The following is a 13,244-nucleotide window of genomic DNA, read 5'->3' as shown; positions in this document are numbered from 1 at the left end:
ATTCTTCGGAAGCTGGGTGGCGAGGTGAGTGGCTCACAACTAATCCTTGTTCATTCATTCAAACTGTAAACACTGGTGAAGAATCAGGTATTCAGAGAACCAAACGAATGTTCAGCAATAAAATTGTGCTCATCTAGAAATAATGGGAGTTGAGAACCAAATGACATTTTACTCTTCCCTGAAGTGGTTGTCTCTGACCTCAGCCATAGATGAGATCACTGTAATGTTCTGGGTTTTCAATCTTGGTTTCTGGAGTTTGGAAGTTTCCTACTTGAGTGAAGGGCCATGTCTTTCTTTTCTGGCCTCTTGACTTCCTGTTTGTGGCCGTATCCCATCCATGTTGGAAAGGCTTTGTGGCTCCCAACATGAAAAGAGTCTGAAGATCATCCAGTCCTAGTCTAACCCCTCTCATTTTTCAGGGGAGGAAGTCAAATTAAGAGAGGCCATGTAGACCTGCCCAAGGTCACACAGCTAATCATCACCTGAACTGGATCAATATCCCTAATCTCATTCCAGCATCCACACTCTGGGAGGGAATGGTGGGGGGAACAGCCGACTCCAACATGAAGTTAGGCTTGACCTGACTTCAGAGCACCATTGACTTCTCTCACATTTATACCGTTAAGTGAAGCCTGAGGTAGGAAAGAGCTTTGCCTGGGTCCTTTGATCTCTGGTTTCAGTATTTCGACATATGGTTCTATTGACCCAATACCATTTTACATGTTAGTAATGTAAAGGAAGGCCTTTCCTTTGGTTCTATAAATTTATTCGTGTGTACATTTCCAGAGGGAAAAATACATCTTTATTCAAAAGCAATTTGGGTTAAGCTTTAACCATGTGACCAGTCCTTACCCATAATGGGAATGCAAATAGAGAAAGCATTGCCTGGGTCATAGGACACTTCACTTCTACATTTGGCTTTGCCCCTGTGATTTGGGTCTCCTTTTCCACATCCGTGAAATCATTTCCATTACCTTTAGCTTCTTGGGTGTTGAGGCTTTTTTCATTTGGGTTTGTGAGCAATCTTCTGAACCATAGGAGAGTTGCTTTGTGTTGCCTTTTAAAGGAAAGTCTTCTAGACGCACAAACAGCTGAAGAGAATGCAGATACCATGATCCCAGGTGGTGGCTGTCTCCCTCAAGAGTCCTCCGGCTACCGGGCTACAGAGGGCTCTTACAGGGTTTACTGGCTTCCAATTAGTTTTTACATTGATTTCCAAGTTCATGCTGTTTCCCCCACAACCTGGAGCCTCTCGCTTCCTCTGAGCTGACGCAGGCTAGCAGCCATATTTTCTAATCCCCCTCACATCCAGGGCAGAGCTGTTCTGGTCCAACTCCTGCAGGGGTCCCACACCAGGCACCCTCAGTCCCCACTGCAGATCTAGGGGCTGTGCTCACAGATGACTAACATGGCCATGGTCTCTACATTTCTGGTGCTTGAAGAGACCCCTTTTATACTTTCGAGCTTAGGTAGGTGTTTTTAATTGCATTTAAAAAATACTTTCCCCAGTTTTGGAAAGAGGATTCTTGCCTATTTCCATCTACCAAAGAATCTCTAAAGTCCTTAAAATCTAGGGTTCCCAGAGTGAGACAGCTAATTACTGAGGTAGGAAAGCTTTCTAGGCTACTTGCTACCTCAAGTGGACCAAATGACCCAGAGGTTCCCTTTCTCTCATAAATGTATGTTTCCTGATGCCCGGGAAGGAAAGGCTTTAATTAAAAGAACATATGTAATCTTTCATCTTTTTGGTAAAACAAACAGAGCTCCTTTCAGCTGATGGGAACAACTCTGGTGTCTTCCAAGCAGGTATCAAGATCTCAGGATCCCATGGTGCTCCCAGATGAGCAAGAGGCAGCAGAACCTCTGACCTGGGGATGCCACCAACCTGCCCAAACTGGGAGCCTCTCCTCGGCTTCCCTCATGACTCAGTGGTTCAAAGCTCAGTTTTACAGGCTCCTTAACAGCCTTCCAAATTCTGTGCGCAGAATGGGTAGGTCAAGGGGATGTTCCTCAGCCATGGGGGCAGCTGGAGCTGCCCTGTCACTCACCCTAGAGTACTACAAGGATGGTACCATTTCAGTGAGTGCCAATATGTGATAAAGACTGAAAAGCACCAAACTGAGTAAACCTTGGAAGAGTTCCAGTCTCTTCTCCAAATGACGGAGTAAAATCAAAACTTCCTCCAAGCACATGTTCTGTTATCTTTACAAAGCTTTATTGAAACCTGTACATCAAGGTGACAATAATTCAGTGTTTGGAAAACAGTAACAAAAAAAGGGTATCCCAGACTCAGGTTTACCAAATAAATACTGGAAACCAGGGAGCGTGTTCCTCCATCTCTGGGCAGGAACACAGGGCCTGACAATAGCTTCTGCTGACCTGGGGACAGGAACCTGTGCTAATGGGCACATCTGCAGCATCTTCCCAGAAACCATGCCCAGCATAAAGAGGTTTGCTTTGGTCCAAAGGATGTCTTCCCAACACAAATTTAGAAGGCTGCTGTTAAGTTCTAAGTTCCTTCCAGAGTAAGCAACAGCAACTGCGACAGCCTTCACTGCTAGGTAGAGACAGAGGTCCTGAGCAAGGCAGCACAGGCTAGCATAGGGTGCTTCTCCAAAGTTTTCATGGTAACACTGCCACCTCATTTCGATTAGAATAAAAAGCTGGACAACCCTCCAGCGAACAGTGGTCAGTCCTCAGGATCATCTGGCTAAATGGAGAAATCCGGCAGCGGTTTTCAAAGTCTGTTCTAAAAACAGATTATTGCTGAATACAGTTCACATGATCTATATTCTAGGTGGGGTGATTTTAAAATTGCCCGAAGGCCATAGAGTCAGCCACCTCTGGTTGAAAACAAAAGTACACAGTGCACGTAAGCATAAGAAACAACTGTAAATCTTCACCTGGAAATCAGACAGGTTCTAATTTCTATAGAAATCATACCTCCCTGGAGCAAAGTACCAGAAACAATCTATTGCTTTGATTTCAGAGGACCGGCACTTACTCTTAGCTCCAAAGCCAGGCCTCAACAGGGAGGGACAAGCTGATGGCCTTAAAAATGCATGTATGATTAAGAGTTGTGTAGCCTCACTCCCTGCTTCCTGGATTTTACCAGCAAAGTGGCTGGTGTTCATTTTTGGCTTAAGAAGAATCTCCACAACCAATTCAGAGGATGTATCTTCAGAGCTGCACCTGTCCTCATGCACTGTAGTGTGGGGGCTGCAGACTTTCCACTTTCCCTCGCTCTGTTCTCAGCTCTGGTGAGCGCCGGGGCTCACTGTCACTGGGTGCTAAGAGGACTGTTACAGACGGAGGCGCTTTGGGAGCTGCCAGGCCTGGAACAAACCTATGAGCAGGACTATGGCGGGGGTGAAATGTCTTATTAAGGGTGTGAAATGAGAAATATACAGTCTGTTCCCTCTAGTCGAGCACATGCACGTGTGGGGCCCGGTGGCACTGTTCTCTGGGGCCCACCGCTGGCTCCCAGCTCTTCATATGGGCTTGTATAACAACGTGGTGACATACTTTTTCTTGTACCGGTGGGTCGCGCTGAGCACCATCACTCCATCCTGAGGAAGAGGGTGGAAATGATCAAAGGCAGGACTAAGTCAAGGGCTCAAACTTTAGTCTGTGTGTGAATCATCAAGGGGGCTGAATAAAAACAGAGTCCTGTTCTGTCTTCAGAACCGGAACCTGTGGGTCTGGATGAGGTCCCCGAAGCTGCCCTTTAGTGAAGTACTCCAGGTAATTCTGTTGCTGGGGGGGGCCTCAGAGCACACTTTGAGAAACACAGCTCTAACAGCAACAAACGTGTCATTACCTTGATAGAGAGTGCGTAGAGGTGGTTCAACATGACATGGTTGGGCTCAGGGAGCAAAGCTGGATCACACTGTGAGAAGCACAAAAGCAGACGGTGAACATTTAGGATTTGGCAATGAAGAAGGTTCTCCCTTTATCTCAGAGCACTGGGTACCAACAGAAAGGAGGCAGGCTCTCATGCCCCTTTCTGTTTAAGCTGGGCAGTGAGTGGCTCGTCTAAGGTGAGAGGTGAGGTGATGGGGGATCGTGCCTCATGCTCCAACTAAGGGGAGCTCCCTGTGGGCTTGCTGGATGCATTTCCCAATATGCGTCTTGGGCAGGCTTAGCCTCTATAGAGGGGGCCATGGCTCTGTCCTGATCGAAAGGGAAACAGGAAGAAAGAGTTGTCCAATGAATGCACTTTTAGAGAAAGCAGCAAGATAAATCTATATTAAACATTCCCGAGCAGTGGACTGCAAGCTCATGTCTGTTAAGACTCGGGGAGCATAAGGGATGAAGTGGATAATCGGGGTGGGGGGTAGGGGCACATGGCACCTGGTGCGTGGAGAACAGTGAATCCCCGGGGAACAAGCCATGACTGCCGTGGGGGCTGGGGAGGGGGGGGGAAACACCTGCACATGTATGCATTCAGCTCTTTATCTTAGCACACCTGTACACACTTGTATGTGGAGCCCAGAGCAGCATGGGTGCTTTATTACCTCATAAACGTGAATTTTAGGAGGTGGCTTGATAAAACACGAGAACATCCAGATTCCCAAGAATTAGAGCCATGCTGTGCTTATCTACTTAAATGAAATGGGAAATTAACAAGGTAATAATGCGGTGCTCCTCAGGATCTAGGAGGATATACACTTCTTTTTATGAGGACTATCAATCTCCTTGAGAAAATGTGTGTTACCCAGATACCTCACATTTGGAACCAGGAGCACTGACGTTTTTGAAAGCAAGTGATTAAGATTCAATGCTAAAATGTGGGGGCCCGAGGAGGAGTTCCATTTGGTAGCTTACCAAGAAGGGGTGGTTATGTGTTTCATTACGATTTACAAGGAAGGTGCTGAGGCAGGAGTGAAACGTAAGGAAGACAAGTTCAGAAAAGCTCTGTGTGATGGGAAAGCAAGAGCCACACTTGGGGAACATCTTGCTGGCTGTGCCCATCCCCACAGTGGAGGGGGACCCCAGCAGTTAACACCGAGGGGCAACAAGGAAACCTTTTTACCAACTGCTTTCTCAGGTGTGGTCAGAAAGGGGAGCAGCAGCACAGGGCCACAGAGAATGGTCCTGGCAGATGCCTGTACTCACAGAAATCCCTGTGTCCTTGTTCAGGATGACCTGGAGCAGATGCGGAGGGAGAATGGGTGGTGCTTTAAACCGTTCTTCTGGTTTTGAGACATAGGGCTCCTGATGATAGGGTCCTGGTGGGGAGCTGGACAGCTCTGTTGGGAGATGGTGACAGGATATTTACTTTGAAAATTAGGTGTTTTAGGAGCAGTCTTGTTGAATTTGTGGCATCATCTAGTTTTCCTTATCCCCTCAATGTAGAGTTATACTCCCTTGGAGACTATACAGGCCCCAAGGGTGAAGAGGAGAGGCAATGAGAAAACTCTCTGGGATTTGGGTGACTGGCATAAAATCCAGCAGTGAGCTCGGATGCCCTGGCGGCAGACAGCAGTGGTGGCGAAGCTGGTGATTCTGGGTCAGGCTAACAAGGAGGCTGCTCATAGTAACCTAACCAGACAGGCCCCTGCAGAATAATGCTCCTCGCCTTGGGCTGGGCTGGCAAATACCACAAAGAAGCTCAGGGCTTCAAGTGAGGCTTAAGCAGCCAAGTCCAAAGTCTGAGCACCACTGGCCAGAATAAAACAGAATATAAAGCAGACTGTTTATACAGAGTGACAAAGAACAGGTTATTTGAGGCAAAAGGACATTTCAAAACTAAAACCAAAAATAAAAAATTTGAAAACCTGATCTCTATAGGCTCTTTGACTCTACCATCTTAGGTTCTTTTCAAACTCTTGCTTGAGTGTCTTGATTATACAGATATATTAAGAAGCTTCTAGAAGGCAGTGTTCCACAAGGCTAGAGGCAACTCACTTAGCGATGTATGGCCAGCTGGAAGGGACTGAGCTGTTTTTCAATGGACACCTGGGAGGGGTTCTGGTCACCTGATCCTTGGGACTCTCCAGAATAAATCTGATACGCTTGGGTTCTGCCAATTCCCTTGACGTCATTTTCTAGGGTGCAGGCTCCCTTCACACGACCCAACCATATGACAGCAGGAAACTGAGAAAAGCATTAAGTGCAGAAAACTGAGCCATTAGGAGTAAATATATATTTTGAGAAAGTGAGTACCTAAATATGAAGTCTATGCAGAGCCGGATGTTGGCTTACCGGCAGTGAGGGGCCAATTTTCTTTCCCCAGGTGGTCTAAGCTGCAGAAACTTGACTAAAAGCTACGGTATGTGGCCTAAAATCACATGTACCAGTAAGTAGGGGATATTTGGGCATTTCCTCCAACCCCAATTCCCACCTATCTGAGAAAGAAACAAATGACTTCTCTAAAACATTAGCTATCCAGAGAGAACACCATTTTTGGATTTCCCATTCCTGCTCAACAAGCTGGCTTTTCAGCCACAGCAAATCCACCATGGTCAATTTACCACTCTGGTTCCTGAACTGGTAAGAATAAGAGATCCTGGTGGCAGAAACTCCAGGCCCACCCAGGTGACAACAAAGAATTATTCTGTAAACAACTGAACCCATCTTGTTAGATTAGCAGGTACAGTCCTGGGCAATCTTTTTTGCTGCCTCCCACAGGGGTCCAGAAGTTATTTAAATCCCTACAAGAGGCAGTAAAGTCAGCATTGACATTTTAGATTACAACACATCATTGCCCCTGAATCGTATGTATTGTTTCCTCCTGTGGATCTGGATGGAAAGCAATTTACTCAGAGCTTGATGACTGGCTGACTCCTGGAAGATGGGAAAGTTTTACCAGGCTGGTACCAAGCAGGCTGCACAGTTAGCCTATTTCCTGTGGTGAGCCTCCTTCTCCCCCAAAGGGAGTCTAAGAAGGTGCTAACATACCACATGAGGAAACTGAGGGGTCCATTTACCATCTGTCAGGCTGAAACTCTTTAGGGAGGCACCCCCAGAGGGTCGTGGGCCGGGAGCTGGCAGGCTTCCCCTGAACTGGCTCATCACCAACCCAGTACAATGTTCCAGGGCCTCTTGGGCCCTGCCCCTGGCACGAGATCAAGCTCTGGTTCTGTTTCCACTGTCTGCTCTCGGTGGCTAAGCAGACCTACCAAATACCGGAGATGAGCGCGGGGGAAAAAAAATGACTTACAGCTCCCTTGGAGCTAGATTTCAACAACCTGACCTGACAGAGTTAGGAATTACTTTTGTGGCTCATCAGGGAGCTACAAACATCCACCCGACTGGGCAGCTTGAGCTCAAGAGTGAGAGGCAAGAGAAATAAGAGTATTTCTAGATTGCATAGCCCCCACCTGCACACACGTGGTATAAAATAACTGTTCATACCAGACACATCGGAGCACTTTTGGGAATCCACCATTAAAGCATCAAATACTTCAAAGTCAGTTTTCTTCACTTGAATGATGTTGTTAACTGTGCCAAGCTGGCTGGTTACTATTGGCTGGGAAGAGACAGACAGGCAGAAATCATAACATGGAAGGTCTCTGGAGTTATTCTTTTGAGGATTTTGAATTCCTGGCTGGAAGGTCTCACCTCCTGGCTAGCCAATCTGCTCCTCTCCATCAAGTCTGCCCGTAAGTCTGACCATCAGCACTGCTAACTAGCTGAGCCACACACAGGGACTTTTTACCAGCAGGACAAAGGGACCTGGCACACTCGATAAGGGAAAATGATTTGTTTGGATTGTGTAGGCAGTCAGAGGACCAAAGGCAGGAGGTAGAGTACCTCAGAAGGGTCATGTGTCCACTGACCATCCACAAAGAACTTGTACTGATGCTCTCCTTCAGGCAGGTCCAGGATGGCTACAAAGTTATTGTGGCTGCAAGGGAAAAGGAAGCAGAGGATTTTAGCTGGGTGAGCTGCCCTCTTAAGCTTACTTACAAAATCAGCCATCGAACAAAACCAAAACTTTCTATGTAAAGCCAAGAGTTCAGCTGCAGAAGAATAAACACTTTTAACCACTAAAGACAATTCAGTAGAATGATCTCTTTCTAGAAAAGCTGTAAGGAAGCAGCAGTGCAAGAGGGTGCCTTGAGGATTCACTTTGCTCAAATGCAGGAATAATCCCCATTCCTATCATCAAAAGGTCAACAAACAGGCATGTGTCCTTTTCAACTTGCAGGCAAAATACCACCTAGCAACGTGGATGCCAGAGGAGGACAGCAAGTCAAGATAAACTGCATGCTGCAAAGTTTTATTCTTTGTCAGTCTGCCTTGGGCAGGAGATTGGATCGATTTCACAGGATCCACAAATAGGTCTCTAAAGAAACTTGCTTCACTACTAGAATAAGGTTCCAGGAAAGCTTTGTTTTGCTGACTTACAATGACTTGTAACTGCTGAGTGTCTCCCTCCTATACTGACCTCACCTCTGGCAAAGCATGTGGGCTGTGACAGTATCAGGCCTGACCTAGCAGGGCACAATTTCTCCCTCTGTTTCATCAAGAGTACTCATGAGTGAAGACCCTTTTATAGTGACAACTTGAGACACAAGTTCCATGCTAGGATTCCTGATCAACTATTTTATTAATGATACGTATATAACAGGTCCCTTCCAAACAAAAGTAATACACAGAGAATCAACGTTAGAAGGAACCTCAGAGATTATCTGTTCGGTATTTCCTTCCTACAGATAGGAACCCTGGGACTCAGGTGTCACTGAGAGGTTAGCTCAGCCAATAGTGGACTCAAATCCCAGTCTTGAAGATTCACAGCTCAATGCTCTCTCTCCACTGCACTAGGAACAGATTTCTCTCTTTCTACAGCAGAAGTCTTGCCTAAGCAAACACACAGCTGCATATCTGAAGTCAAAGACGTCTGTGAAATACTCATAACTGAGAGATGTTTTCTTCTAAGCGTGCTCTAAACCTAGAGACTAACTGGGTGTGGGGTGTGAACCTTGTGAATTACTAAGCAAAATTATTTTCCATTCAGCATCTATTTTATAAAACTATCCTTTTCTATTCCCCATTTAGAAACCAGAGTATCCCTGAATTAAGACAAATACGTGAATACTGCCCAGGCAATTACCTTCTTGTGAGAGGAAGTTTACTCCAGTTGTTGAAGGACCCAGATAAGTAAACTTCCTTTCCGCCTCCCGTCCATCGAAATACTGTTGGCCGAGCCTGGGCCGGGGCTTTATCATTCACTTCCAGATCGTGCTGCCAGGCCAGGAATTCCTCCTTCTCTGGAGCCTAGAAACAGAACAGTTTGCTGAGGGACAGGAAGCCACTAGTGAGCTCCCTACAATAGATAGGTACTCTAATGTGGACAATTCATTCTAAAGAGGCAGCAATTACTACTTAGGTTCATATTTAAGCTCATTAACTTGATAGCTGTGCCTTGCTCTCCCCACTTGCAAAACGGACCTAACAAAAGCAATCGTTTCTTACAGTTGGGAAAGACTGAATGAGAGGGTCCATATAAAACGCTCTGCGTAGTGTCTGACACACAGTAAGTACTTAATAATTATGAGCTGTCAATACTGTTACTAAAGAGATCTACACCAAAACATTAGGAGAAATTGCAGAACTCACTTGGAGGAGGGTGCAATGAATTCAAGACCAGATTGGTAAATGTCATTCATTTTTCTTCCCTTAATTAACAAGATTTGAAGTACATGAAAATTTATCAGGGACAATTCCAGAGCTGTCAACTGGAAAACTCATAAATCTAGATTCTAAGGGAAAAAATATTTAAAGTGACGTCCAAGACACTGGGAAAAAAAGGTAAGACCATAGTCTCTGACCCTCTGTATGGCAAACAGAAACTTCTAGAGCAGAAAGTGCTATGTAACTGAGGTATTGCGAAATAAGAGAGAAATAAACACACCCAACTCTGGGTGAAATATATGTGCTTATGGATCTTTTACATATTTCCTAGTCAGAAGCCAAAGACATTAAAAGAGCAGGAATTCCAGGCTGGGAGAGACACTTAAAGGTGTTGCTGAGCGAGCTTTTAAGACCTTCACTTCAAATACTGACTGGAGCTTATCTTAAATGACACTTGCATTCTTTAAAGATTGAACAAGATCTACAGATTAAAGAATAAGGACTGGAGTCCCCTGCCACTGAGAAGGTGATAACTAACCACAGCCAAAATGGTGAAGTAGTGTAGCTAAAATAATCCACAACTTTTTTGGGGAGTTTCAGGCATTCAATCCAGTGAGTCTGCTGCATCATTTTAGTAACTTTGGAAAAAGTGATAATGGACACTATCTAAAATCAAGAAATTATCCAGAGATCCTCTGTATGCTAAACGTTTCTCGTAGGAATTTTGGAAGAGCAACAACAGCTACTTCTCGAAGAAAGTAGTTTGGTTCTTAAGGTGTCTTCAATAGCTGTCCTTAGGCCACAATTATTTCTAGGGGAAAGGATGTCAATCACTGGAGAAACAAGATTCCAAAGTTCACTTCGTACGGAGCTCCTCAGGAATGCAATGAAAATCACAAAGCAGGTGCAAATCACAGGACAGACGGCCCAGTAAAAGCAGACTCCCTAGAGTGAGACTCAAAGCCAAAAATCCAAGTGAGGATTTAAGATAGTAATGTGATCACCAAGCCCAACATCTGAGAAAAAAAAAATATGAGTAAAGGTGGAATGAGTTGCCAGGCAATTAGCCAAATGGGCAATGATGACTAATATGCATGATTGATGATTAATGTACTAACAGAGAATATACTGGGCTGGGGAGACACCTTGATTCTTCCTAAAACTACTCTGTGGCATTGTCCTTACGGGATCAGTTCTTCCCTTCTTAGGATATACCACATGGTTATCAGCTGCCAAAACCACTAGGTGTCCTTGGCTTTGGTGACCAGGCCTGGGCCCTGCAGCTGGAAACACAAGACCCCATCAGGTGGTTAAGAGAGATGTGGCTGAAGCAGGAGTCAAGACTCATCTTCAAAGTTTTGATGAATTAAAGCAGATTAGGGTAGGATGTCCAAATCTGGCCTGCAAAAATATTTGCTTTGGTCTGTTTAAAATATGAAGTCCTACTTACACACCAGGAGAGAGAAGGTGAGCAGCAGCTGGCTGCCCCCTTTCCAGGCTTACACTGCCCTCACCCACTGACCTCCCAAAGTGGAATTCCTTTTATAGGGACCGCTCTCAAGTAGCTCCCTGAACCAAAAGTTCCGGGAAAAACAAAACACCTCCGGCACCCGCAGGGGGCTGTGCAACTCGACTTTCAGCTTATACACGGGCTCTGGGTTGTCTCCGAAATCGACAATAAACTGCAAAACCAGCTACCAGAAAAAAAGTGCCAGGCTTTTTTTTTTTTTTTCTAATAAAGGTGAGGAAAGATTTCTCAAAGCTGTGAAACTAATTATACCTAAGAGGAAAGCAGAGACTGGGGCTCACCTGCTGCTAGCTCAACGATCTTAATTAATTAAGGATCTGAAACGCCTGTCCCAGCGCTGCTTTCTCCTTAATGATGTTAAACGAAGTTAGTGCCTCCTCCCTCGGGGTGACTGTCTCATCGGTAATTAGACACAGGTTCCTGGACTGCTAAGAGGGCTCTTACAGGGCCATCTGGCTTTTAAGCGCACGGAGTGAAGCATCACCTCCGTCCCACCTGCGATGGGTTTTAATTAAGAGGGGACGTGGCGGGGACTCTAGCAGAGGGCTCCTCCCCCTCAGTATTAGTCAACGAGGGCCGGATCCCCGCCGCCCCCACCTTGATTTCCTCGGAGTGGAAGAGGTCGGCGTCCTCGGGGCTGTCCATCAGGATCTTGGGCCTGTCCCCGTCCTTGGCGCCCCCCGAGCTGTCCCTTCGCGGCGTCTTGTGGCCGCCCTGCCGCTCCAGCGCGGCCCGCTCGCTGCTCGTGTTGCCCATGGCGGGGTCTCCGGGGACACCGGGAAGCCGGACCGGGCCTCACTCCAGGGAAGGGGCCGGGGACTCCGGCAACCAGCGGGTCACAAGCAGGTCGCTCCTCCCCGCCCCCCGCGGAAGGAGTCGGAGCCCCAAGTGCCACACCCCTCAGGCGAGGGTTCCGGGCCGGCAGCCGGCTCGAGGCGGGTGAGAAGGACGGCGACGCTTCCCTACCTCGCTGAACCCAAATCTCCCGAAAATACCTCGGCACTTCCCCGACAACTCCCCCCACCTCTTAGCAACTTCCGCTTCCGGCGCGTCTGCGAGTCCCCGGGGATCCGGAGTGGGGGCGGTGGCGGCCGGCGAAGCGCACGGGGCTAACTCGACCTCAGTTCCGCTTCCGGTCCGGCTTGGCTCGGTCGCCGCGCTCTGAGGAGGCCTCCGCCCGCCTCGGAGCGCGCAGGCGCAGTCGGCCGCTAGGGCCAGACCCAGGACCAGCCTGCTGAAGGCCGGCAGGGGGCGTGCCAGCGCGGGGTGTCTCTGCGAAGAAGTGAGTGATGCCATTCACTATTTTATTTTTATATATATTTTTTATTTTTTTTTAAAGATTTATTTATTTATTTGAGAGACAGAGCTCACAGAGGGAGAGGGAGAGGGAGAGGGAGATGCAGACTCCTGAGGAGCAGGGAGCCGGAGGCGGGGCTCGATCCCATGACTCCGGGATCATGACCTGAGCCAAAAGCAGAGGCTTAAGGGACTGAGCCACTCAGGCACCCTACTATTAACTATTTTAGCCATCTTTGCCCACTTCCAGCTGACTCTGTACTCAGCAGCCAAAAATGTTGTTAAGGTGCTAATCTAATTAAGAGACTCATCGTATTAAAGCCCGTTAATGCGCTAGCTCCCAGGGCTGTGAGTGCCTTAGACTCGCTGCCTGCATAAAATGCAGATTCCCCGGCTCGAAGCCCCAGAAATTATGATTCCAAAGCTCTGGAGTGGGTTCTGCATTTTAATAAGCACTCCAGGTGATTCTGAGGCAAGTAGCCTTGCAGGTGTTTGAGAAAATGACAGACCATAAGAGTTTTGGAAATTTCTCGCAACTGAAGGGTCATAAAACTCTGGAGTTATTAGTGTATTTTTATTTTTTAATTTAAAAAATATTTATTTGAAAAAAAAAATTTATTTGTTTGTTTATTTATTTATCCATGAGAGACGCACAGAGAGAGGCAGAGGGAAAAGTAGGCTCCTTGTGGGGAGCCCCATGGGGGCTGGATCCCAGGAACTGGGATCGCCACCTGAGCCAAAGGCAGATAGATGCTCAACCACTGAGCTACCCAGGTGCCCTTAGTAGTATATTTTTAAAAAATTGAGTGCACAGCCTTTTGGTAGATAATATTGGAAG

The 13,244-nt window shown here is 46.8% G+C and overlaps 1 protein-coding gene across 1 annotated transcript; it reads right to left on the bottom strand.

Moving 5' to 3' along the window:
- Positions 1-2,193: 2,193 nt before the first annotated feature.
- PRKAB1 (protein kinase AMP-activated non-catalytic subunit beta 1) lies at positions 2,194-12,229 on the bottom strand. Its single transcript, XM_072802757.1, has 7 exons — positions 11,708-12,229; positions 9,062-9,225; positions 7,759-7,852; positions 7,360-7,474; positions 5,119-5,252; positions 3,821-3,889; positions 2,194-3,569 (listed from the first exon to the last, which is right to left on the bottom strand). The coding sequence occupies exons 1-7, from the start codon at positions 11,864-11,866 to the stop codon at positions 3,492-3,494; spliced, it is 813 nt and encodes a 270-aa protein (XP_072658858.1). The 5' UTR covers positions 11,867-12,229; the 3' UTR covers positions 2,194-3,491.
- Positions 12,230-13,244: the final 1,015 nt, after the last annotated feature.

The sequence above is a fragment of the Canis lupus genome, chromosome 27 (genome assembly GCF_048164855.1).
Source record: "Canis lupus baileyi chromosome 27, mCanLup2.hap1, whole genome shotgun sequence".
NCBI lineage: Eukaryota > Metazoa > Chordata > Mammalia > Carnivora > Canidae > Canis > Canis lupus.
This window is presented reverse-complemented; position numbering and strand designations above follow the sequence as displayed.

Bases quoted from the DNA above. Each gene is read 5' to 3' on its own strand.
- PRKAB1 (XM_072802757.1), bottom strand. From the start codon at position 11,866: ATGGGCAACACGAGCAGCGAGCGGGCCGCGCTGGAGCGGCAGGGCGGC. The intron at 7,475-7,758 runs GTACTCTACCTC...GTCTCTTCCCAG, and splicing joins GGACACATGACCCTTCTGAG to CCAATAGTAACCAGCCAGCT. The intron at 5,253-7,359 runs GTATGAACAGTT...ATCTCCCAACAG, and splicing joins AAAGTGCTCCGATGTGTCTG to AGCTGTCCAGCTCCCCACCA.